The sequence below is a fragment of the Ctenocephalides felis genome, unplaced genomic scaffold (genome assembly GCF_003426905.1).
Source record: "Ctenocephalides felis isolate EL2017-DRISC unplaced genomic scaffold, ASM342690v1 CF-g0.4_SCAFFOLD_01170, whole genome shotgun sequence".
NCBI lineage: Eukaryota > Metazoa > Arthropoda > Insecta > Siphonaptera > Pulicidae > Ctenocephalides > Ctenocephalides felis.
In genome coordinates this window covers 5,676,885-5,701,084 of record NW_020537324.1, presented here as the reverse complement: position 1 = coordinate 5,701,084, position 24,200 = coordinate 5,676,885, and the positions used below count along the sequence as shown (strand labels likewise).

Genomic DNA, 24,200 nt, shown 5'->3' with positions numbered 1-24,200 from the left:
TTTAAATTTCAAGCAATGAACTGAAGAAACAGAAATATTTCATATACAAATTATTCCAAAATTACTTCTGAGCCTTCAGTATGCAAGCAACTATAATTTGTAATCATTTTTATAATACATAACATATGTAATTCTTGAATCGACTAAATCGGCAAGAGTTTTCAGTTGATGTAAGATTTTTGATAACAATAGTATTTCATTCCACAAAATTATTAAAAATATCTAATTTAGTTATCTAAAATTAGATAAAAGAAATAAATAAACTAGGTGCAGCTGGCATTTACCAAATGTCAAAATTCAATTTCTATACACAAACCGTTTTAAATTTTGGAGTCAAACGATTCAGAACTTCTTGAAACATCGAGACAATATACAATTATCATTTCGGAATCCATAAACATCTCTTTCAAAATGTTAATAAATAATTATCATACAAAATTAATTATAATTTACACTACTGGAATATTTTTACCGATAAAAATAAAAGTATGGATATAAAACAATTTTATCTAGCGCGTGTCTTACGGACTCACCAACAATCTCTGTGTATTTTTCCTCGCATAAATAAAAAGTATCTAAATAAAAATAGATAAAACAATTAATCTAAAAATATCACCGTTGTATGCTAAATGCAAACAATTAACAAGTAATTCACAATATTCTTTGCATTGCACCAAGTTGCGCACGATTATTAATTTCATTAACAAATGTGACGGGAACAAGAACACATATATAAGATATTTAGTACAGTATAAAAAGTTGAGGGAGGTCAAAATTAATTTTATCAGTGAATTGTGATAAAAGTGATACTAAAATATTATCGTGATAGAGATTTTATCGTGATACAGATATGTTTGTAAATTATTCGGAAAACAGTGAAGAAAAGCTGAATGGGAGACATTCTAAAAGCAATGGGATATGTAATGATACAGGTGAGAGAAAATTTTCATTGACTAGGTGTAAGTGGCATTTAGTCGTAAGGGAAGATGCATAAACCAGATATGTGTAACTTTTCAAATTGTAAAGATCAAATATTCATGAGTTGTGAAAATAAAGTTTGAATGCCAAACTTTTTGCCCCGAATTTCAATGGATTTGTTCTAAACAATCTTACAATTTTTGCAAATGACTAATTAAAATTTATTGCATACATAAAAATTTATTATTGATAAAACAAAGTCATTTTTACATGTAATTCAAAGTGCATGCAAAACTAGGTGTAAATGAAATTTTTTCTTAAGAAAAGTTGCATAATCAGCCCGATTTGTACATATCATCATGTTGAAGCTTTTAAATTCCAATTAATATGCTTTTTGTAGACCTATAACTTTTTTTTAAACGTTTCTTAATACCATGAACTCTATCGCAAAGTTTTATAGAATCATGAACTAATTGTTTTCCAAATTGCGAAGAAACGGCTCGGCTGATCCTTGCCTAATATTCAACTTGATTCAAAAATTTTATTTTGCAAACCGTTTTTGAATTAATAAAAAATTTTGCCCTTATGACTAAAATTCTTTCATTAATATTTTCTAGATACATATATTTCAGTATTTCGATATATAATTTAACAGATATATTTATTTATATAATGATTATTTTATAATATATTTGTACATAGTTTAAAATTTTAATAAACTAATTATATTAAAATTAATTTACTTTTAAAATCACTTGAAGTGATCTACAGTATGAAATGCATTTAAATAAATTTATTGTAACCCATTTCTTCTACATTATAGATTGTCCATTGATTTAACATAAATATTATTTAAAATTATTAAAAAATATATATTTTTTAACACGTTAATTATTACGATATCAGAAAATTTTCACATGGACCATGAAGACTTTACTAAATAATTTTGTTAAAAATGGATCAAGAAAACTTATGTATCGAAGAATTTTTTTTTGCCGCAATTCCTATTGCGACATGGCTCTATATTAATTTTTTTTGTTCTTTATATCAATTCAAGTATGTCAGACATTTGTCTGACATGGCAATTTACGTGTTAAACATTCTTTCGACAAAAATATGTATTTGTTTATACAAATCGCGCATCATAAAATTATTATCACCATTATTATTATGCATTTTTCAAATTCCATTAAAATCGATCAACAAAAAATGCTTTCATGCAAATAATTTCTACAAATACAAGCAAATTAACATTAATTTAATAATCAAATTTATAAACCAAGACAAAACAAGATTTATCAGAATGCAGGCACATGTTAATATTTACAAACATTGTATGTCAATTACGCAATTTTTTCTGGTTCACCGAAAAATACTAAAAGCTCGAGCAAAAAGTGTTTAATCTAATTTACGACCAATAGAGATTAACGTCGGAAATTTTGTATTTTAATAATTCCAAGAGAATTTTGAAGATAAATTATGTATTGCTACATTTTAAATTATCCTGTATGATTTTTATGTATTGGTGGCAAAGATCGGCGATAAATTACTGGTAAAATTATTAAGCACATGTGTAATATTATTGACAAATGGTATTTAAATATTTGAGATATGTGATTAAGTAGCACAAACATATTTTTTTAAAAGATTGCAATGGATATTTGTTAGAATTTATTGGCTAAAACCAGCTAAATTCAGCTGAATCTAAAATGCCATAGCAAATTATATGCAATTAAACAAGAGACTCTTTTGCAAGGTTATCAATTTATAATATATATACCAAATATCTCTAGGTTTATTAAGAAAATTAGTCGTAAATTTTTTATTACGACAAACTTTATTGAAATTCTTTATAATAGTTTAATAAAAATTTTGAAATTTTTGAAAAAAAATATATTAAAAATTCACACACTATGAATCAATTGCATTTTCAAGATTTGACTGATTATTTTTTATTTAATTATTACTTTTACTTAATTACTCTACAAATATTTATTTAAAATATGATTATTCTACCACAAGATATTTACGACTCGATTGGGGGTCATTGATACGACGATGTTTTGAATAATATAGTTTTGGTTTGATTAAAAGAGTAATTATTGTTTTAAAGACATTGTAAACAATCTTAGATTACTTACTTAATGATAAATTTGACATTATCTTTTAATTAATTAATAATCTTATGTAACTGGACATTTTTTTAAACACAGACCCAAAATTTTACTCGTAGTAATAATAGAAATGAAAATTGATTAATTAATAGTATTGATATTGATGAATGTTATAATGATAATTTAATATATTGATTTTTTTTTAAATTGTCAGGAACATAATTGATCTAAACAGTTAGGAGTAAATTTCTACTCATCTATCGTTTAGTATTGAAAATTTGAATGTTTTCTGCCATATTTTGTCTTTTGCCAAACTCTGGATTATCAAGTTTAAAGATAAGTGTTAAGAATTGTTAATCATTATTATTGTTTTATAACAAGACTTTTTAAAGATCTTGGCATTTTGTTGATGGCAACCCAAATGGTTTGCATGTCTCCCCGTCATAAATTTATTATTACAATTTCTAAAAATTCTATTGATCCTGCAATTCTGGATAAGAGCAACATATTGCCATGTCTTTTCCGAGTTATAACTGATTTCACTGCTGATTGAGATCATGCTGTCCATAGCTCTAAGTGTTTTATTATTAAAATATTGGATCAAGTCCTAGTAGAGAAAGTTTATTAACAAATTCTAATGCTCGGTTTCACAAAGACTTGGGTATCAAATTATTATTAGTATACCCCAAAAATCGTGATTTGTACCCTTTATAGTTCTTTCCAATTAATGAATGAAATAACTCCAACACTACTACAAAATAATATTTTATAAATTAGCTATCATGATGTCATTTATCATTCTCTGGAATGATCTGGATGTTGTTTTGTGGTCGATATCTCATATCGATTGTTCTTTGCACATCAATACAATTAATGATTTTTTTTCTATTTATCGTTTTCTCATATTGAAGAGAATATTCGTATATTACACATATTGTTGTAATGCATGATTTCTATAAGAAGTAAATAGATTTTTTTTTGTCTGAGATAAGAGTCAGACCTCGGTAGTGTCTTTCGAACGATGGGTCAAGTAAACATTGCTATATCTTCTTTCGATTTCGGACTATGTAGTTGGGAATGGATTTATTTCATAATAAAATAAAAGATAAAATTATTTTACTTTATTTTTTAGTAGAATAGCACAATTATACATCGAATTAGCGGTATGTGACTTTAGGTTTTGAAGCAACTTGCTGAAACTTCTTGTTGATCATATATTGAAGGTCATCATTTGAGATTTTATAGCCACCTTACTGCAGTTTATACCAAAAGTTTATTTAGACCAGAATAAAAAATATACAGTTGACAATTTCATCTAAATAGCTAAATCTCACTTCTCATTGATTAAGGCTATTATTTATACCTATCAGGAAGTGCATAAAACTTGCCTTAAGGCAAAATGCCTTTTACACCTAGATTTTTTCCATTTTCGCAAAATTTGTACCTATTTGCCTATTACCCCACTTCATCTATAATTTTATTCTCCTCTAATTTATATATAGAACCATATCTTTCCGAGACAAATTAATTGATAAAGTCGCACGTTTAATTATCTAATAATCAAAATGCAAACACATCTGATGTTGATTTGATTATGCAATATAAATTTAAATTTATTGCATGTTTACAAATGGAAATTTACATTAATACAGTTTCATCACAACTGTGTTTAGGATGACAATTTTATCCTATATACATGCAATTGTGCTAATTGTGAAAATTAGCACAAAACGATTGTCAAGGTTGGAAATAGAGATTTGAGTCTCCACTATAGAAAAATTAAATTAAATATTTGCATTGAAAATTGTGAAAACTGTAATAACCATTATTCGAACTAAATATATTAAGATTGTAATGAATTAAAATTTTATAACAAACTCCTCTTTTTCTTGTTTTGACTCCAAGTACCAGTACCAATAAATTGTATGCTGATTTATAATTTATACTCCTACTTTCAGTAATGTAGAGATGTCAATTTATCGATATTGGAATACATTCACCAGGCGATTATGTGCAAAATCTTTGGTGTTACATAAAAATCTGCATTTTTTCACTTTGGCTTTGGCAGATTTTTCGGATATATTTGTGATAAAATATTTGTCTTTGTAAAAAAATTCAAAATATACAATTGGCGCAAGGAATCTCCTATATAATTTATATTATGAGTTTGAAATCTGAAATCTTTCTCGATAGCAAGGTACTTCTGTACAAAACTATCATAGTGCCCATTTGGACTTATGGAATCGAACTATGGGGTTGCTCTTGCAAATCTAACATAAACATAATTCAAAGGTGCCAGAACAAAATTCTGCGTAACTGCGTTTTTTCATTTATATTCAATTTATTGCATTTTTTGTATTTTTGTATTTTTTTGCTCATATCAATTTTGTAAATAAGACATTAAATCTTGATTAACAAAAATAAATTGTAACAAAAAAAATATTATGAGTTTCAGAAATTTAGAAATTCTACTTTTTAAATTTAACATCAAAAAAGGCAAGTTTCTAGAAAAAGAGATTTTAAGAATAAATCCATGAAATTTCTATTAAACACTATCCTTCAACTATTTGCACAATCTTCACTCCTACCAAAGTATCTGTACTTCAGAATGATATGTCTATTAGTATTTTAACATATATTAGTGATAAGACTTTTGTCTTTGTAACAAATACAATCAAATAATTCACGCAATAAATAAATAAAACAAATCATATTACTAACACAAAGATACAGAGCAGACGCCGGGACGATTACAATATTTAACTAAGATTTGTGATCATCAGTGCTGCACTAGATCACGAGAGTTCACATAGTGCGTATTCAGAAAGTGAATTTGTCCCGAATTTTTGGGAAAAAAGTAGTAACAGACACAGCCAAAATATTTTTTAGAGTCTTGGTAACCCGACAACCAACAAACACACCATTTGTTTTAGAACCAACTCAATTAGTCAGTGCCCAATAAAAATTTTGTTGATTTTTCCAAAAGTGTCCATTTATCCTTTTTGGTGAAAGTTTTGTGTCAACTGTGTGACAACACCAGGGTGCTCCCAAAACTTTGTTCAAAGTGAACTTTTACCATTCTAGAAAAATCTCTATCCATTACTACCAATTGTGCTCATTGATACGTTGTCAATCAATCTATCATCGGTTATCGATTCGAATCGTCTCGATGCATTTATTTGCACCGGCAATTCAGTGTCAATAAAGAACACGTGTTGTAGACTATTTCTTTCCTGAATTTTCGTGTAATAGAAGTTTTGGAATCTGCTTAGGTTGGCGTAGGACGAGAATGTCCGATGATGGGGGTGGTCTTGTGTCTAAGGGAAGTATGATCGTGGTGTCGAATCGCTTGCCCTTCGTTCTGGTCAGGAATCAGAAGACTGGAGCTTTGGAGAGGAAAGCCAGGTAAGAAAAGTAGATACTGTTTTTTTTTATTTTAGAACCTAAAATAGCACTGCGTTCTTGAAGATGGCAACCCAGGCAACCCAATGGTTGTCTGCAAATTTGCTAAATTTTTATCAGATTTTTTCTTTTGAGTGCGCAATGCAGAATGAGATATTTCAACTTGGAATGATTTTTTTATTGTCAACTATGGTTTCTGGTTATTTAGATTCAACCATCAGAATTGATTAGAATTTCATATTTTTTGTATATATATAAGTTTATTTAAAAAAATGTAAAAAAAGATTTATTAGAGACTAATTTGTTTCCCGGCAGAATTTAGTACTAGTTTACTATTAACAAAATAGTACTAATTTGCACAATTTTTAATTATAAATAAAATTTATAATTAAATTATAAATATTTATTTTGTTATTTTTTTAGTTTTCTTTAGTATACCAATATTCTATGTTAAACGTTTTAATTTTAATATATATTTCTTTTAGGATTTCAAATTAATCTTGAAAAATGTTAAAAGTTGACTACTCAAATCACCTTAGCTGGGTTAGGAATGATAAGATTATTTATTTACAAATATGTATTTATTAAAAATTTCAAGTAGTTATTGTGACTATATCTTATCAAAAACAAAAGTTATTTAGCACTTATAAAATAATTCAGAATATATTGATAAACTAGTCTGATCGATAAAAACAAGTCTGCAGAAGTTTCATAGTATAAACTAAAATAATATATATATATTTGATTTATTAAATTTGCAGAAAATTCGATATTGTTTTTGCAAATAGTATTTTTAAATTGATGATTCAAAAAAATAGTTTTCTATTCCTTGAGAAATTAAACTTTACGCATATAAAAGAACTTTTTTCATAAAATAGCAATCAACATTTTAAAATTTCTAATATATTAGATTAATTTATTGATCGATTAGGAAAATAACTCTTCAATTTTCTATCATATCATTCAAACTAAATGGAAATTTTATAGTTACATTCATATTAGTTACTTAACACGATTCCTGATAAGTGATATCATGTGCTAAATTTTTATTTTAAGTATTTGCACTCACGTATCATAAATTTAAAATATTATATGATAGTACATACATATAAGTAAACATTGCTAGAGTATCATGTTTGTGATATATGATATAATAATAATTTTATGTTAATTTTTTTTAAATATTTTTATATCCACATTGCTAGAAAAATTAGGTAAAGCTCAGTATAAACCGCCCTTAATTTTTTTAATAAAATCACATGTAACATTTAGTAGATCTAGACTTCTTTTTATATTTCTGGAAACACTTTGAATATCTTTTCATTTATTCTTTTATAGAAATGATTTTATTAATTTTTTTTCATTTATATTTTAGTGCTGGAGGTTTAGTAACAGCAGTATCTCCAGTAGTAATAAAAGGACGAGGTGTATGGGTAGGATGGCCCGGAATTCATTTGGATAATCCGGATGAAAAAATTCCGGAGTCCGACCCTGATGATAAAACTCCTACTGCAGGATTACTTTCGAAAAAGGTAAAACAATAATATATTTTCTATATTTATTTTTGGACAAATCCGTCAACTAGAATTGGAAGCAATATGCCAAAGTAATTGTTATCTGAATTTCTTTTACAAAATCGAACAGAACTGCTATAATGTAGGAAAATTTGGACAATTCTTAGAAAAATTATATGCAGACATCGAACAATTTCTAAATCATTTTATTTACAATTGCATTGCAAATATTTCTGTTGTACCATCATTTTGCACTAGTGTTTTTGAGAAAATCCAGCAAAATTTCTATAAGGAAAAAATTCTCAGAAGAAATTATATGAAGGTTAATAGATATTATATGAAGGCACATACCATATAAAAATTATAGCCTCATTCGTAATTTTATTGTAAATCGTTTTGCTCATTCTTTTAAGGTACGACCAACCGTTTTCGATGAAATCTTGGAAATCTGGCAGAACAAAATAATTAAAATGTTGGCGAGTACATATAAATATTCGCAATTTTTTGGACCTCAAATTTATTTATATATGTCAATTTCTAATTATCTCGATTGAGCTTTTATTTTAAGATCTCCTTTTTCTTAAATTAGGAAATTTGTTTGCTCATTCGCTATCGCCCCAGAATATATGCCAGATAAATAGCTAGATGTTTTTGTTAGCTTTAGGTAATCTATTATCCCAGATTATACAATAATGCTTTTATCTCGGATCCAAAGTTGTTAAAACTAGTTCAGTATCTTTATCATGTGAAATACGTATGTTTGTGTTCCACACGTCGATTCGAATCGAAAAAATCGTTTTTGAAATAGTATAAATGACAAAACTTGTCACGTACGCGGGTGTAAACAATTCTGATTATAAATTCTTAATAAACTAATACTGTTGTAAATTGTATAGAATTTACTGATAACGAGTGAATCGTTTGTAAGTTTGCTAAGTGTCCTAATGTATTGTTCGGAAGCGAATGTCATAGGTCAGTGACGAATTGTTGAGATACTACTTTTGAAGCAATGACATCGCAGGAATGACATTTAGTTTGTTTAATCTTAATAAAATACTTAAACCTCATTTACTGCAAATTGAATTATTTGGGCAAATGTGCCAAACTGAATTATCCAGGATAGGCAGCTAGAACGCGCTTTTGTATATCGTCCTTGTAGGGCAGGGTGGTACTACCCTTCAATAAATTATGAAAAATTAATAATTTTAGGAAGTTTCATGAAACTAATATCTATTAATGATTATTTTTGATGATTGCCTGATTTTCTATCATTCAATTCTTTTGACTAACAACCTTGTGCTTATGCAAAGTTTCATCAAAATCCTACAAAGGACGAACTTAAAGTTCTCCGTGTTAGCTAATGCTGTACTTAAATATTTTTTTGAAAATTTGGAAAAGCTCTAATATGAGAAACCATGAATTTTTGGAAATTTTTGATTCGCCAATTCACTTAGTTATTATTAGTCTCGATCATTTGTACCAGAAATTCAGAAAAAAATGTAAAAAGTTACGTGCACTACTATTGTTATGTATATACATGAATATATCTTCCTCAAAATTAATTTATTAACAGACATTAATAGATATCAAATAATTTAGCTGTATTTATCAAAACTTTTTAAATGAAATTTTTAAATAATTTAATATTTAAACTAATAATTGTACCTTATTTTTAGTGTAATCCCAATTTTATCAGAAAATGATATAAAAAGTAATGTACTCTAAATATGATAAATAACTATAAAATATATTAGGTAAAATATATTTAATTTACCTAAAATTCATTAAATGATTATTTATAATTATAACTTGCTTATATTCTTAATTCTAATTAACAAAGTTATTTTTAGCATAAAGTAATATAAAAAATAACGTTTCTACTACCCTGATGGATATGAAATAAATCAAATTGAGCTTCCTGAAAATACTTTGATGATATATATATATATATATATATATATATATATATATATATATATATATACAATTGTATTTTTTTATTCAGCTGTTTTTAAACAATTATTATCAGATCTGATATTCATTTTTCAATTGCGCAATTCTGCGTACTAAATATTCCTTCAGCTTAGTAACTGTAATGTATTTTAATCATTATCAGTTTTAAATTTTTCTCAAAATAAATTTTGTTTTTTCTGCTTTTATAAAGTTTACCGACTCTAACTTTATCGATTAAAAATTAGGTCAAATTCAAGAAAATGATAAGTTAAACGATAAACTAATTAATTATAATGTGACAACAAAGTCGCGTGCTCTGTAATAAAATTATGTTAATAGAGGAATATTTTTTTGCACATTTTGGATATTATCAACTATCAACTGAAGTAAGTTTCTCAATGACAAAATAATTATCTTCAAGCTAAATTAGTATCGGGTTTGATCCCAATCTCCGCCAGGTCGATATCAAGCAGCATGATAAATTTTCACTTGAAGTTAAAAGTCTCAAATACAATCCTAATTGCTAATCGTCTTACGTGGGCATTGCTGCAACAATACATATAAGTCAATTATTATTATTTTTTTATTCCTCAGGTTGTGGCTGTCCACGTAGACCGAGACATTTTTGATTCCTACTACAACGGCTGCTGCAATGGAACCTTCTGGCCTCTTTTTCATTCCATGCCAGATAGAGCCACTTTCTGCGCAGACCATTGGGTATCCTATGTTCGTGTCAACCAAGAATTTGCAGCAAAAACTGTCAAAGCCTTGGAAATTCTAAGAGAAGAAACTGGAAATGGTGTGCATACCAATGGAAATGGCTCAGAAAATGGTCATACTAATGGACATTCTCATGGAGGTGCTCCACTTGTGTGGATTCATGATTATCATTTGATGTTGGCTGCCAATTGGTTGAGGCAGGCGAGTAATAAAATTATATTTTCAATATTATAATAAGTAAGAATAATATAATAACATAAAATCTCATTGATATTAATTTTTATAAAATTTAGGCTGCTGAAGAAAATGATTTACCATGCAAACTAGGCTTCTTCCTACACATTCCATTCCCACCATGGGACATCTTTAGACTTTTTCCTTGGTCAGATGAAATCTTGCAAGGAATGCTGGGTAAGTTCATTATTCTAACTATAATATATAGTCAAACATGCATATATTATTTAATATTTCTTTTTCTTAGGTTGTGATATGATCGGTTTCCACATCCAAGATTATTGTCTAAACTTCGTCGATTGTTGCCAAAGAAATTTAGGTTGCAGAGTTGACCGTAAAAATTTGTTGGTAGAACATGGAGGCAGAACTGTTCGTATTCGTCCTTTGCCAATTGGCATTCCTTTCGAAAGATTTGTCACACTTGCTGAAACTGCTCCTACGTTGATGCAGACGAATCCAAGAATCGTTTTAGGAGTTGATAGATTAGATTATACGAAGGGACTTGTGAATAGATTGAAAGCCTTCGAAATGCTGATGGAGAAATATCCAGAGCACCAGGAGAAGGTATGATATCAATGCATTTATTTTCAAATGTATGGTGTGTGTATTTGAACTCAAAGAGACAATCGTCACGTGCATATCGAAATAATTAGATCTAAAAATAAATCAATTACAAATAGCAAAATTTAAAATTGCGTAATTGAGCGCACACATAAAACTGTTATCATCTTCTAGAAGGAAGTCATGTGTGCGATTTTAATTAGGGTAGACTTCTCTTATCAGTTCCTTCAAGTTTAAAGGGGTTATCGTACTGTGTATATCGTACTATCTATATCTCATATGGATTAATAACAACATAAGGATTCACAATAGTTATCAACTTGGCTAATGTAAATAAAATTTCGCCTTGAGAAAACTGCAAACGACACGATATGGGATACAGACACATGCAAAATTATTGATTGAATATGGACAGTTATGGAATTCAATATAAAAATTTACTAATAATTTATCGATATCAAACAAATTTTACGCTTTGGCCTAAGTTTTTTATCTTTATATAGGTTGTGCTTTTACAAATTGCTGTGCCATCAAGAACTGATGTAAGAGAATACCAAGATTTGAAAGAAGAAATGGATCAACTTGTTGGAAGAATCAATGGTCGCTTTACGACGCCCAATTGGTCACCAATCAGGTAAATAATTTAATTTATTTATCTATTAATAAATTAAACTATCATAATAAAATAGAGAATAAGTTTTGATAAAGTAATTTTTTCCAGATATATTTATGGTTGCGTTGGTCAAGATAAGTTGGCAGCTTTCTACCGAGATGCAGCAGTGGCTTTAGTAACTCCATTGAGAGATGGAATGAATTTAGTGGCCAAAGAGTTTGTGGCTTGCCAAATCCGGAGGCCGCCCGGAGTTTTGGTGGTATCTCCATTTGCCGGAGCTGGAGAGATGATGCATGAAGCACTCGTTTGCAATCCTTATGAAATAGACGAAGCTGCTAGAGTAATTCACAGGTATTAGATATCAAATATCTTAATATTGATAAAGTTACAATTATACTATAATTTTAGAGCCTTGACGATGCCTGAAGATGAAAGAACAATGAGAATGAACCATCTGCGTAGAAGAGAAAAAGTGCACGATGTTAACCATTGGATGAGATCATTCCTCAAAGCAATGGACTCTTTGGAAGAAGAACGTGATGAAGTTGGAGCAACCACCATGCAACCAGTTACCATTGATGATTTTGATGATTACTTGTCAAAGTAATAAAAACGAAGCAATGAAATAACTTTTAGTAATGCAGAAATTCACATTTTTATTTCTATTATCCTGTACAGGTATATTGGTGCCAATGACAAATTAGCATTGCTACTGGATTATGATGGTACTTTAGCCCCAATTGCGCCCCATCCAGATTTGGCAACACTTCCACCTGAAACCAAACACGTGATTCAACGTCTATCCAACATGCCCGATGTATATGTTGCTATAGTTTCAGGACGTAATGTTGAAAATGTAAAACAAATGGTTGGAATAGAAGGCATAACTTATGCAGGAAACCATGGTTTAGAAATTCTACATCCTGACGGAAGTATGTTTGTTCATCCAATGCCTATTGAATATGAGAAGAAAGTAAGCAACTTGCTGCAGTCTCTACAAGAACAGGTAAAGTAACTTGATTGAAGTGCCTAGTATAGAAATGGTTTATGTTTCAAGTAATTATTTTCACAGGTGTGTAGAGATGGCGCTTGGGTTGAAAATAAAGGTGCCATGCTTACATTCCATTATCGAGAGACTCCATTGTATGCTAGACAGAGTATGATTCAACAAGCAAGACAGTTGATCGAGAAGTCTGGATTCACTGCTGCAAATGCCCATTGTGCTATAGAAGCAAAACCACCAGTACAATGGAACAAAGGTAAAATTTGAATTCAATTTCATTAATGTTATTCTGATTTTATGAATATGATTTTAAAATGAACATTGACTAAAATAATATATTTTTATCAGGTCGTGCATCAATTTACATTTTGCGAACTGCTTTTGGTGTAGATTGGAGCGAAAGAATTAAAATTATATATGCAGGAGATGACGTTACTGATGAAGATGCCATGCAGGTAAATGAAAAATTATAGATTTGAAATAAATGTGATTTTGACAATGATTCCTCACTTCTCAAATACCACACAATTCTTGCTACTTCCACAATCTCTGCTCCAATTTAGATTATGTTCTCTCAATCCTTTTTTTTATAAGGATTTAGTTCTAAATCTAAGTCAATTTTCTCCATTTCCAGGCCCTGAAAGGTATGGCAGCTACTTTCCGAGTGGCATCATCAAACATCATCAAAACCTCTGCTGAACGCCGATTGCCTTCTACAGATTCAGTTGTAACAATGTTAAAATGGGTCGAAAGACATTTTAACAAACGTAAACCAAGAAATAATTCTATAACCTACAAATTGAAGAAACAGGATAGTGTCAAAATGCATATGTCTTTTGATTGCAAACCGTATCACAACAGCAGTTCAGATGAAAATGCTTGAAAAAATTACTTTGAACTGCAGCTCTCTAAATGTTATGTATTTAAAAAAATCAGCCAACTATTTTCAAGTATATGATGTTGATATTTCACAAATAATAAGGATCTGATACGTACGTAAAAGTAATATAAGATGTCATGAATATTTTTTCCATTCATAGAAATCGATTCAAAATTGAACTGAATCAGAAAATAGGAAGTAATTTGCTATTTTTTATTATAAACTATTATTGAGAAATATTTTTCAATGTTGTTAAATGCAAATATGTTCAATTTTATTACTCAATCAATAATTTATTTAATTATGATGTTTTTAGTATAATATTTTAGATTTATTTGATAAATATCACTTAGAACTTTGTTATATATTTTCTTTGATAAATCAAAGCAAAAAACTGGTATAACATTACAGAAACAAAAAAATTAAAAAGATAGTAATAAATGAACAAAATTTTCATTATTGACGGTTTTCCATTAATAATTATTTATTACAATTCTGAAATTAAATATCAGTTTAATTTCTTTGAAAAAGTATTTACTGTTTGTTTATCAGTCCACTCATTACCAATATGAATAATCCAATATATTTTATATATCAAAATATTAAATTTATTTTATATATACAAATATGTGCAAACCTATAATAACCAAAAAATATTTCTTTATTAGTTTTAGATCCACAATAATATTAAATTTATAGATCAATCTATCGATATAAAATTTGTGTCAAAGCATTGAAAAAGTCTGATATAGTATATTTTTAGCCAATTTTCTCGTTATAAATCTAATTTATCATGTCGTGTCAATAATTTATATACAAAAACATTTATATGAATTCAGTATATATATACAACTGTTTTGTAGCTAATTAGATCGTATAATTAATTTCATGTGCCATTGAGATTACAACCATTTTTATCATTTATTTGTATATAGTTGTTAAATCATTTATATTCCATTTCATTGTAAATTAAATATTTGTTATTTATGTACATTCATTTTTTTAAAACGAATAAAAGGAATATTCAAAGCAAACACTTTTTTATTTACTTAATAGATAATCAGTTCGGAAACGTACTGATTACTTTTAGATAAAGATCGACTGGGCAGTGTCTTTGTAATTATTTGTTAAATTAATTATGATAATAGAGTATATAATCTTAATAAATCAGGACAACTAAAATACTTCAATTTTTAAATTTTTTTGCTAAAGTGTGTATCCATCAAATTTTTAAATTTGCATCGTCACAATTTCAATTTTCTTTAAATCCTAATTCTTATTTGTTAGAGCCGATTATTTGCACATATAGTAAAGTACCTGCAACTTGCCTTCAGGCAAAATTCCACTCATAAATAGTTTTTATTAATATCAACATTGATTATTATTTTGAAATTTAATAACGCCAACTTCACTACACATAGAGTAGTTTTTGAAACAAATGAAAAATATTAAATTGGCACAACGAATTAAAATTATCAATATCTGTTTTTCACTAAACGTCTTAAATTACACATTTATGTATGAAATCGCCTAAAAAGGGAAAATAGTTGTTACAAAAAAATTTCGAATGTGCGCTACAGCAAAAAAATCGGTAATTGTCAAAAATGGACGAAATATTTTTTGAGGATATTCATCAGCAATTTGAGAACACAAAAGCTTTGATTAAGGAAAAAGGAGTCAATATACCAATAGGTAATTATCATATGATTAATTAAATATAATCTATTATTATTCGAATTGCAATTATTATTATATTTCAATTTCATCTTGCAATCTAAATTTCTACTTAAATTTTTGGAGGTTATGAAAATGTATTCCAAGTGTCAAATCGTCAATCGTTTGTTATTGATCACGCGATTTTATTTAACTTAGATATTTTACCAAATAGATGTATGTGACATGAATTTATGAAAATTGTTTCATACCAGGCCCAATAGTATGAGATATGAAAATAGTATGTCAATTAAAAAAAATGCTCTGTAATTTTGTTTACCAAGTTTATGTAGCTCCAAGCCCCTTGGTGCATCCAGCAGACCAATATGCAAATTCGCAAATTATCTTGAACAATCCTAATTTTTTTTTACTAATTTAGTAATATTTTTACCAACTTTCATTTATCAGCGGAGGGTCCAGAAGGTGTCCAGGCCGCCAAACTAGCCTGGAGCAAACATGAAGTCAAAGAAATGTTTGATGCCATGACTGGGCGCCTGGTTGCCCGATTGCAAGGCATGACACCAAAAGATAATCATTATTGCAGACTGTTGGGAATGCAGGTATTTTGAAAAATTCGATTTCTATATATATATTAATCGTTATCAAGATTTATTTCTTCCTTATAAAAATTTTCTTTTATCTAGGCGGCATTACTTTACGAGGAAGCAAAACTACTGACCACCCTTATGGATTCTGCAGGAGCCTCTTCAACTTTAGAAACAGCCTTGCAGATGATCAGGCCCCACCAAATGCGAATCGAAGTCATATTTCTAATTTTACGAATAATGAATCATTATGCCTACCTCTTAATTTCGAAAGAAATAAACCTAGACTACGCCCAGGTAATAAATAATAATTGATATTGAATGATCAAATTTGATATTATTAATAAATGAATTAAAGTTGTTTTGATTTTCCAGGCTTTGTTACAAGAAGCTGAGAATATATACAACAGATTGCACATGAGTGGAAAATCTGCGTCGCTTTTTTATAACACAGATGATTTGTTCTCGAGCGAAGTGGATGCTGAGGCACATCTTTCCATAAGTGGAAAATTAGAAAAATTAGCTACAAACAACATGCAAATGCTTGGGTAAAATATAAAAAATATATCATGCTTGTTGGATACTAAAATTTATTTTATTACAGATACATATACCATAAACGTGGTATGATTGACAAATTCGTAATATACCATCATTGCGTCTTAAATCGTCATTTGGAGTTACAAGATCATGATCCACTAGGATGGGCATCAAAAGCTGAACGACTGGCGCATTATTTTTTGCGAGAACGCCGATTTATGTAAGTAAAGTAGATAAAATATTGATGCACATTTTCATGCATTTAACATGCAAGTAACTTTTCTTGATTCACCACTTTTGGCTAACTATTTTTTTCCTCCAAGGGATGCAAGACATCATTTAATGGCTGCATGGACTGTTGTAAATAGATTAGAAAGGATCACGAAATCGAGAAAACCAACTGATCACAATTTGGCAGCGTTGTCTAAAATAGATTACACCTATAGTCGCCTGGCTACTTCGTGGGTTAGATATGGAAATGAATTATTTGCATATTCACGACTTGCACTGCTGAGGTACAACAAAAATGAACATTTACCAAAATTCGAAAATTAATGGACCACGAATATTTAAAATTTTATATAATTTTATATTATTATTTTTAAAGAGCCCTAGGCAGAGGTGCTGACGAGGCTATATGGGGCGTACGTTTGCCCATGCATACTGCTGCAGATTATGCTTCAGCTGATGTTGCCGCAATGACAAATGCTGCAGTTGCAGCAGCAAACGCTGCAAACGGCCAAGCAACAGTTAATGAAGAAGAATCGGGTAAAAATTTAAATCTTAGGTCATAAAACTAATAATGTATGTTTGCAAATCATTGTCGCGACTGATAGGCAATAAATAAAAGCAATAACATTATTGATAGAAGTATTTCAAAATGATTCTATAAATATTTTTTTTATCAATTACTATAGCTACAGTCATACCTGGATGTTGCGAAGCCTGCTCTGAAGTAAGTTTGCCTCCACCTCGTATTTCTGGTCTAAGTATAGCTCCACACAACAGCCTGGATGCATTTGGCATGTATGCAACTCCTGATTGTGGCCTTTCAGATGATCCAAGTGTTTTAGAGGATATCATGTCCTATCAGTCGACCAATATTCATAATGCAGAAGGTATATATATATTCATATTCATCATTTCACACCTATTAATAAGAAAAATATAAATAAATAAAATAAAAATTTATGATTAACTTTAGATATTTAAATTAAACTATTTTCAAATGGCTTTTTATAATGAATGTGAATGAATTATTTTAGCTCCACCCGCAGAGGCATTGAATAATTCCGGTAAAACCACTGCAAAATCTAACCAAGAATCAAAAACTAATCAGTCTCCTACTTCAACAACTAGCGATGATACGTTGATGACAAAACCTGGTCAAAAATCAGCTAATGATAAATCCAGAAGTTACGAGAAAACACCAGTGGGAATAGTTGCAGATGTATTAGATGAAATTACGAAATTAAGCAGTTCTATTCCACCTTTAGTCAGGGCAAGTACTACAGGTAAATAAAATGGAATTTATCGTTACAATAACAAGAGGCTTAAGATTTTGTAGTTACTATTAATTTGAAATTCTTTAATCAATTATAAGCCTAATTAATATAGTCTATAAACCTAGTATTAGGAAAGGTTTTCAAAATTATGTAACTTCTGTAGTTTATAATCCGTGAAATGGCTGACTGTCTATGAGGTCTTCACTAAAATATTTACTTACGTGCCAAAGCAAATAATCAACTTTGGCTACTTACGACACCAGCATTATATATTCTACTAAATGATTTTTTTTATTTGTTTCTTATAACCAATCTGAACCTTGGGTTCAAATGGGGAATTTCCTTACATAAATATATTGATTGTTAATATATCACTAAATGATTTACACTTACTTTCTTTCACCAATTGCTTTTAAAAATATATAATTGTACTATTATGTAATATTATACACAAAGTCAGTAGAATGTGTCTTCCACTAGGTCTGAAAGCAGAATCAAAACAACAACCACAGGCAGCAACTTCCGAGGCTGAAAACTCTAACACTGCGCAAGCTGGAGCTGACAGTGGTAAGGCCAGTGGTGAAAGTGAGCAACCTCAAGAGCCGCAATTGATATTTGAAATGTTGAGGATACATAATATTGAGAGAAAGGTAAAAAGTCAAATAAAATATAATACTAGTGATGTGTACCATTCATTCGGTTCATAACACTTTTTACTATTTGGTTAAGTTTTTAGTTAACTTTTAGCATTTTGTAAGAATATATTTTCTTTCAAGATACCTGCAGAAATTATAGACTCGGCTCCAGCTGCTAGAGCGTTGTTTAATCATACATACGAAATGTTGAAAGTTGCCAAAAGATATCACAACGTACGAGATCACCCTGAAGATTATGAGCATTGGGCATTGACACTTTGTGATTTATACGATTTTTTGTCGTTTTATGAACAAGATATATACACGTAAGAATTTTAAATAGAAATGAAATAGATGCAATGCATATTCCATATTATCCTCTAATTTTTATAATTAACTCAGTCAGTACGAGTTGCAAAGACGTCGTGCAGAGACCTTAGAGACTCTTACAGCAGCTCTGCGCCGGGTCAGACCTGACTACTACGTGCACGTCAGCGTTGAACTACTTCGAGAATTAGCAGGTGCCCAATTGGAACTTCTCGAGTTGAACTTCCGTCGTCTTTTCTGCGCCCAACTTCCACCACCACCATATCCATACACAAACTACCAGTACGTTTATCCAACGGCCCAAAATGGAGCTCCAAAGTGCGCATCCCATCATAAGGAGGGATATAATTTGGGAACAGCTCTTAGTGAAAGCGATATTGCCACAGCAGCAGGAGTTGGCCCGCATAATCCACAGAATATAACGCCGCAGGAGGCACAGGCGGCGCAAGCGGCTGCTGCGCACGCGTTGAATAAACTTAGAGCTTTTGCTGATGTAAAAGACAGGTAAATATTGATTTTAAAAAATTATTGATACATTTAACTGTGTTTGATGAGTATTCTCGTCAAACATATGTCAGTCTTGTGTTTCCTTAGAATTTTTTGTTCAATAATTTTTATCACAGTTTAGAAGCTCTTCTTTATCTTTAGATGTATAAATATTTTAATATCGCCAGCCAGTCTCATACCACGTTTGTATTTTTCCAAATTTTTAAAGTTTAATAAAACTTACCATTATCATTGGTAATTAAGAGTTAATTCCTCCTAAAACGTGGTGATGTAGACCGTGCCTTCTAGATCTAATTGAATTGACAATTCTTTCGAATTGACACGTACATTGAAGACTGGACCAGTTTAGCGAAAAGCAGCACGTGGAACTGAACTACGACGTCAATATAATTGCTGCAGGAGATACCGAACAATACGGAATGTGATTAGTGAATATGAAATTTACCTATGCTTGAAAAAAATACCAGAAAAAAAGCTGCTGAAAAACGAATGGAATCAACAAGTATCTATTAGTCAAGATCATTTCATGCACTGGGTTCAGTTTTCTACCGTAAAAATAGTAGCGACACCTGTTTTTAATTTGGAATATGTTCAATTCAATAATTTTATTCAAAAAATTAAAATTTAATGTTTTTATATATTTTGTACAAGTGGTTTTATTTTATGATTTTGTGCCCACTTTTTAACCGCGTTTAACCAATCTGTTCATGTATAAAAGTCACCGTTTTTTCTATAAAAATATATAAATAAAACATACAATATCATATTTATTCATATGTATAAATATAATATATACTAGAACACAGTTATACTGTTAGTAGTAAGAATAAATATATATTAGGTCATAATTAAAAATAAATTAGAGTTATTAATATATAAATATTTTGTCATGACAAATATTATTTAAATTTTAGATTAGCCTTGAGCAAAATTAATAAATAAATATTTGTACTTTTTCTTTCTTAGAAATTTAATCTAATTATATTAAAAACTAGATTTATAATACGAAGTTTTGTGGTATACACCATATATATATTTTTAGATTATAATGCTCATATTATTCAATATATCATATATATTTAATTCAAAAATTTACTAGAAAATTTTAATTAATATTGTTTAAATTTAATTTTGTAAACTATTAAATTTTTTTTTAATTTTAAATCAATATTATATACTATAATTAATTATTTAATAATTAATTAATATATAGTATTTGTTAATAAATCTTATAGAACTAATAACTAACGCACTTATAAGTACATTAAATAACGTCACTAAAAATAATTTATTATAATAATTCTTGTTTATCCCTTTGGCGACCGATTTAACTACTTATTATATTTAACTTATATTTATTTTATTATTTGTGATGATTTTCTTGCATGAGCAATAAGTAAAGTATATGGCGAATAGATCTTGATGTCGCCATCTAAACTATCATCTTCTTTAAACTCGTTATTATTTTTATCAGTTTTTCCAACAAACCCCATTTTTCTGACTATTTCAAAATAATCATGAAAATATTCGTTATGTTGGTGAATTGGAATTCGAGATTTGAAAGGATCCACTGCTCGTACAGATTCTGAACAGGAATAAATAATAATAATCATCAAAATACTTCATAGTAACATTTTAGCGATTACTTTTAGTTTTATTCTGTGTCTATTTTAGTTTTTTTATAATTCTACTTACCGCTTAAAATATCGATTCCATCGAAAACAAACACCCTGTCTCTTGTCTCGCAATGGATTTGTTCGAATCCAGCATCAGTTAGATGTTGTTTTAATAATTTGTGGGGATTTTCAATGTCCTGATATGGTGAAACAAATCGATCAGCATCCTTCATATAAGGAGCCCATCGAGGATTTGAAGCCATTCTCCGGTAAACGTCGAAGATTGGATTCCGGGCAAGGAAAACCAAGAGGCAGTCGCCTCCGGAAGAAGGAGGTCGTAGATGTTTTTAGCTGCCCTTCTAGAAGAAAAATTAAAAATTTTATTTATTTTAATTTTAGTTACAACTGTTAACAAAATAGCCAGTATTTTTGCATAATTTTTAAATCAAGAAACAATAACACAAATAATGAACAGTGTGACCATTAAAAGTACCATTATTCAATATTTCTTTGAATTTTTTTTTTAAATTGATTGAATTGATAAAATTGATGAATTAATAAAATAAAATAATGTATATCTATTGCCATATTTGTTATTTTTTTCAAATTGATCAAAAATGCTTAAAAATGTAAAGAATATTTTAATTAGTCATTAATATTTTTGTAACAAATTTTAATTTTATATAATTTTAAATAATAGTAATTTTAAATTTCATTTTATTATCATCATAAGGATATCATTTCAATGGATATACTGTCCTTCATTTTGTATTATATATTTATTCTAATTTTTATCTAATGTTACCAAATTTTATTTAGGAGATGTAACTGATATTGCAATTTTAAAAAAGTTGATTTATCGATTTTATTTATTCAATTCGATAGTTAGATATATTATTGTTATTAGCATTAAAATAAAATTAGTAATATTTATAAAAAAAATTGTTTAAGTGTTAAAAATTATCCTGCATACTAGATGCTCAATTTCCAAACAAATCAAAAACAAAACACTTAAGCAATTAATAATGGCTTTGTTAAATTATTTTCGTATTAGTATCTTTGACAGAATCTATATTGCATATGATTTCAAAATTACAGTATAATGACTTAGTTTTGGTTTAAAATAAATATCGAATATAATTGTCAAAAGTTAAAATACTCATTTGTTTATTTGGTAAATGACATTTCACAATTAGTAAAAACATAACAAATGCGATCAACTTGATAAATTATTAATAATTTAAAATATTTTCCTCATTGGGTTAAAATTTCATGTATTTGAAAAAAGATACTTCTAAAAACTACGCAGTAAAAGATTGTTAGTGAAAGATGGACGACATTGATGAAAATTTCTTGGAAAGACATGGTCTTGTGCGTACACATCGAGGTAATAGACGAAGACGAGCTAGAACAATTGCAAATCGTGTAAACCGAACAAGAAATGTTGATAATAATAGAGAATATTTATTTAATATGCGGGACAGATTGTTTCAAGCTATATTTCAGAGAGCAACAATGACGTACGCTAAAACCATACCAAAAACTATGCGACGTACAATAGAAATATTTCTTTTGCTAAAAGCTCTCCTGGCTTTCTTTAGTCTCATTTACATCCACTTTCAATTCTCTAAAAATTCTGCAATAACTTTGAATTCAGTGGTAAAAAATTGGCCAGAAACTGGTATTTTGCGATTGGAATTATCAGATGATTTTCTTATGTACAAGAAACTGACAGTGACCTAAAATTGTCTGATTTGTGTATGAAAGTGTTTCAAACTAAGAAAAATCCATCAAAAATCAGGAGCAGATATACTCTGAATCCGCATGGTTTGAAAACCACGTGCTTTCGTAATAATACTAATAAAGTGTTGCAAAATATGACCAATATAATAAACGAATTGTTGCTAGAGAACTTAAAAAGTGAACACATAGTCGAATATTCCATTGAGCAAGGATTGTTGAGATTAAGCGATGAATTGCGAAAAAAATTCAATGTCCCTGTACTACGTGTTGTTATCAATGCCAGTAATGACGATTGTTTTGGAAGCACTGTGTCACGTGTCCTAATAGAAGAATATTTAGGATATGATGATTTCCTTACGTCCGTCCTGAAAAACGTAGCAAGGAGCCATGGGTCCAATGGTTATATCAAAAATGCAAACACTGATGAATATTTTATGATCAACAAATGTGGAGAGGAACTTTTCCTATGTGGTAGCTTTAATGTTAATGTTATTTTTTACTGCTGTTATATCAATTTTGTTGAGATTTATTCAACATCAACTTTTCGTAATCTTGTTGACGTATTGCACGTTTTGGAATACAACACACCGATCACGATACCCTTTTCCATCATGATTTCAGCAATTCTTGCACTTCTGGGGATGGAGTTGATATTGTACGATTTTTTCAAAAATTCCACACTTAGTTTTTTCGTTATAGTCGTAATATGGATTGCTGACCAATTCGACAACATTTGTTGCAACACTACAGTTCTAAAAGATACTGGGTTAGATTCTTCTACATGTACCACTTCCTTTCTACGCTTATCATTACAAGTTTCATGGACAGTATAACAACTTGGCTTACTCCGCATCCTGGTTATTTATTGAACACTCAATGGTTTACTTTTTCACCATTATGAAATCCAGCAGTTGAGCACGAAACTCGGAGAAGACATCAGAGTCGTCTATATATGGAACAACAAGTCGAGAGGGCTAGAAATGTAATGCATCAGCTAATGAGGTTGTCAGAATGGAAATGGAAAATCGGGTTGTAGAAACCCAAAGTGTTGGTACAGAGACTGATCCAGATGGAGAGATTGTTGGAGATTATACTTTACTTCTTACAGTGGAAAGATATGACCATAATGCTGAATCTTCCCTGGGAGAAGAAATTCC

General features: G+C 29.3%; 3 protein-coding genes across 3 annotated transcripts in view; 2 read left to right on the top strand and 1 right to left on the bottom strand.

Annotated features, from left to right (window-relative positions):
* The first annotated feature begins 910 nt into the window (after positions 1-910).
* On the top strand, positions 911-13,915 carry LOC113368388 (alpha,alpha-trehalose-phosphate synthase [UDP-forming]-like). The gene is made up of 13 exons (XM_026609929.1): positions 911-932; positions 6,305-6,437; positions 7,810-7,966; positions 10,496-10,822; positions 10,915-11,032; positions 11,103-11,419; positions 11,920-12,050; positions 12,138-12,380; positions 12,438-12,632; positions 12,708-13,035; positions 13,102-13,288; positions 13,381-13,487; positions 13,667-13,915. Exons 2-13 carry the CDS (start codon positions 6,322-6,324, stop codon positions 13,913-13,915), a joined length of 2,475 nt encoding a protein of 824 aa, XP_026465714.1. The 5' UTR covers positions 911-932; positions 6,305-6,321.
* A 7,087-nt stretch (positions 13,916-21,002) lies between these two features.
* Positions 21,003-21,607, bottom strand: LOC113368391 (juvenile hormone acid O-methyltransferase-like). Its single transcript, XM_026609936.1, has 2 exons — positions 21,380-21,607; positions 21,003-21,269 (listed from the first exon to the last, which is right to left on the bottom strand). The coding sequence occupies exons 1-2, from the start codon at positions 21,561-21,563 to the stop codon at positions 21,040-21,042; spliced, it is 414 nt and encodes a 137-aa protein (XP_026465721.1). The 5' UTR covers positions 21,564-21,607; the 3' UTR covers positions 21,003-21,039.
* A 1,570-nt stretch (positions 21,608-23,177) lies between these two features.
* The window catches only part of LOC113366084, a 5,285-nt gene continuing 4,262 nt past the window's right edge, over positions 23,178-24,200 (top strand). Inside the window, exon 1 of the mRNA XM_026607637.1 lies at positions 23,178-23,514. Within this exon, the coding sequence (XP_026463422.1) occupies positions 23,178-23,514 (337 nt within the window). The remainder of the gene's footprint in view (positions 23,515-24,200) is intronic.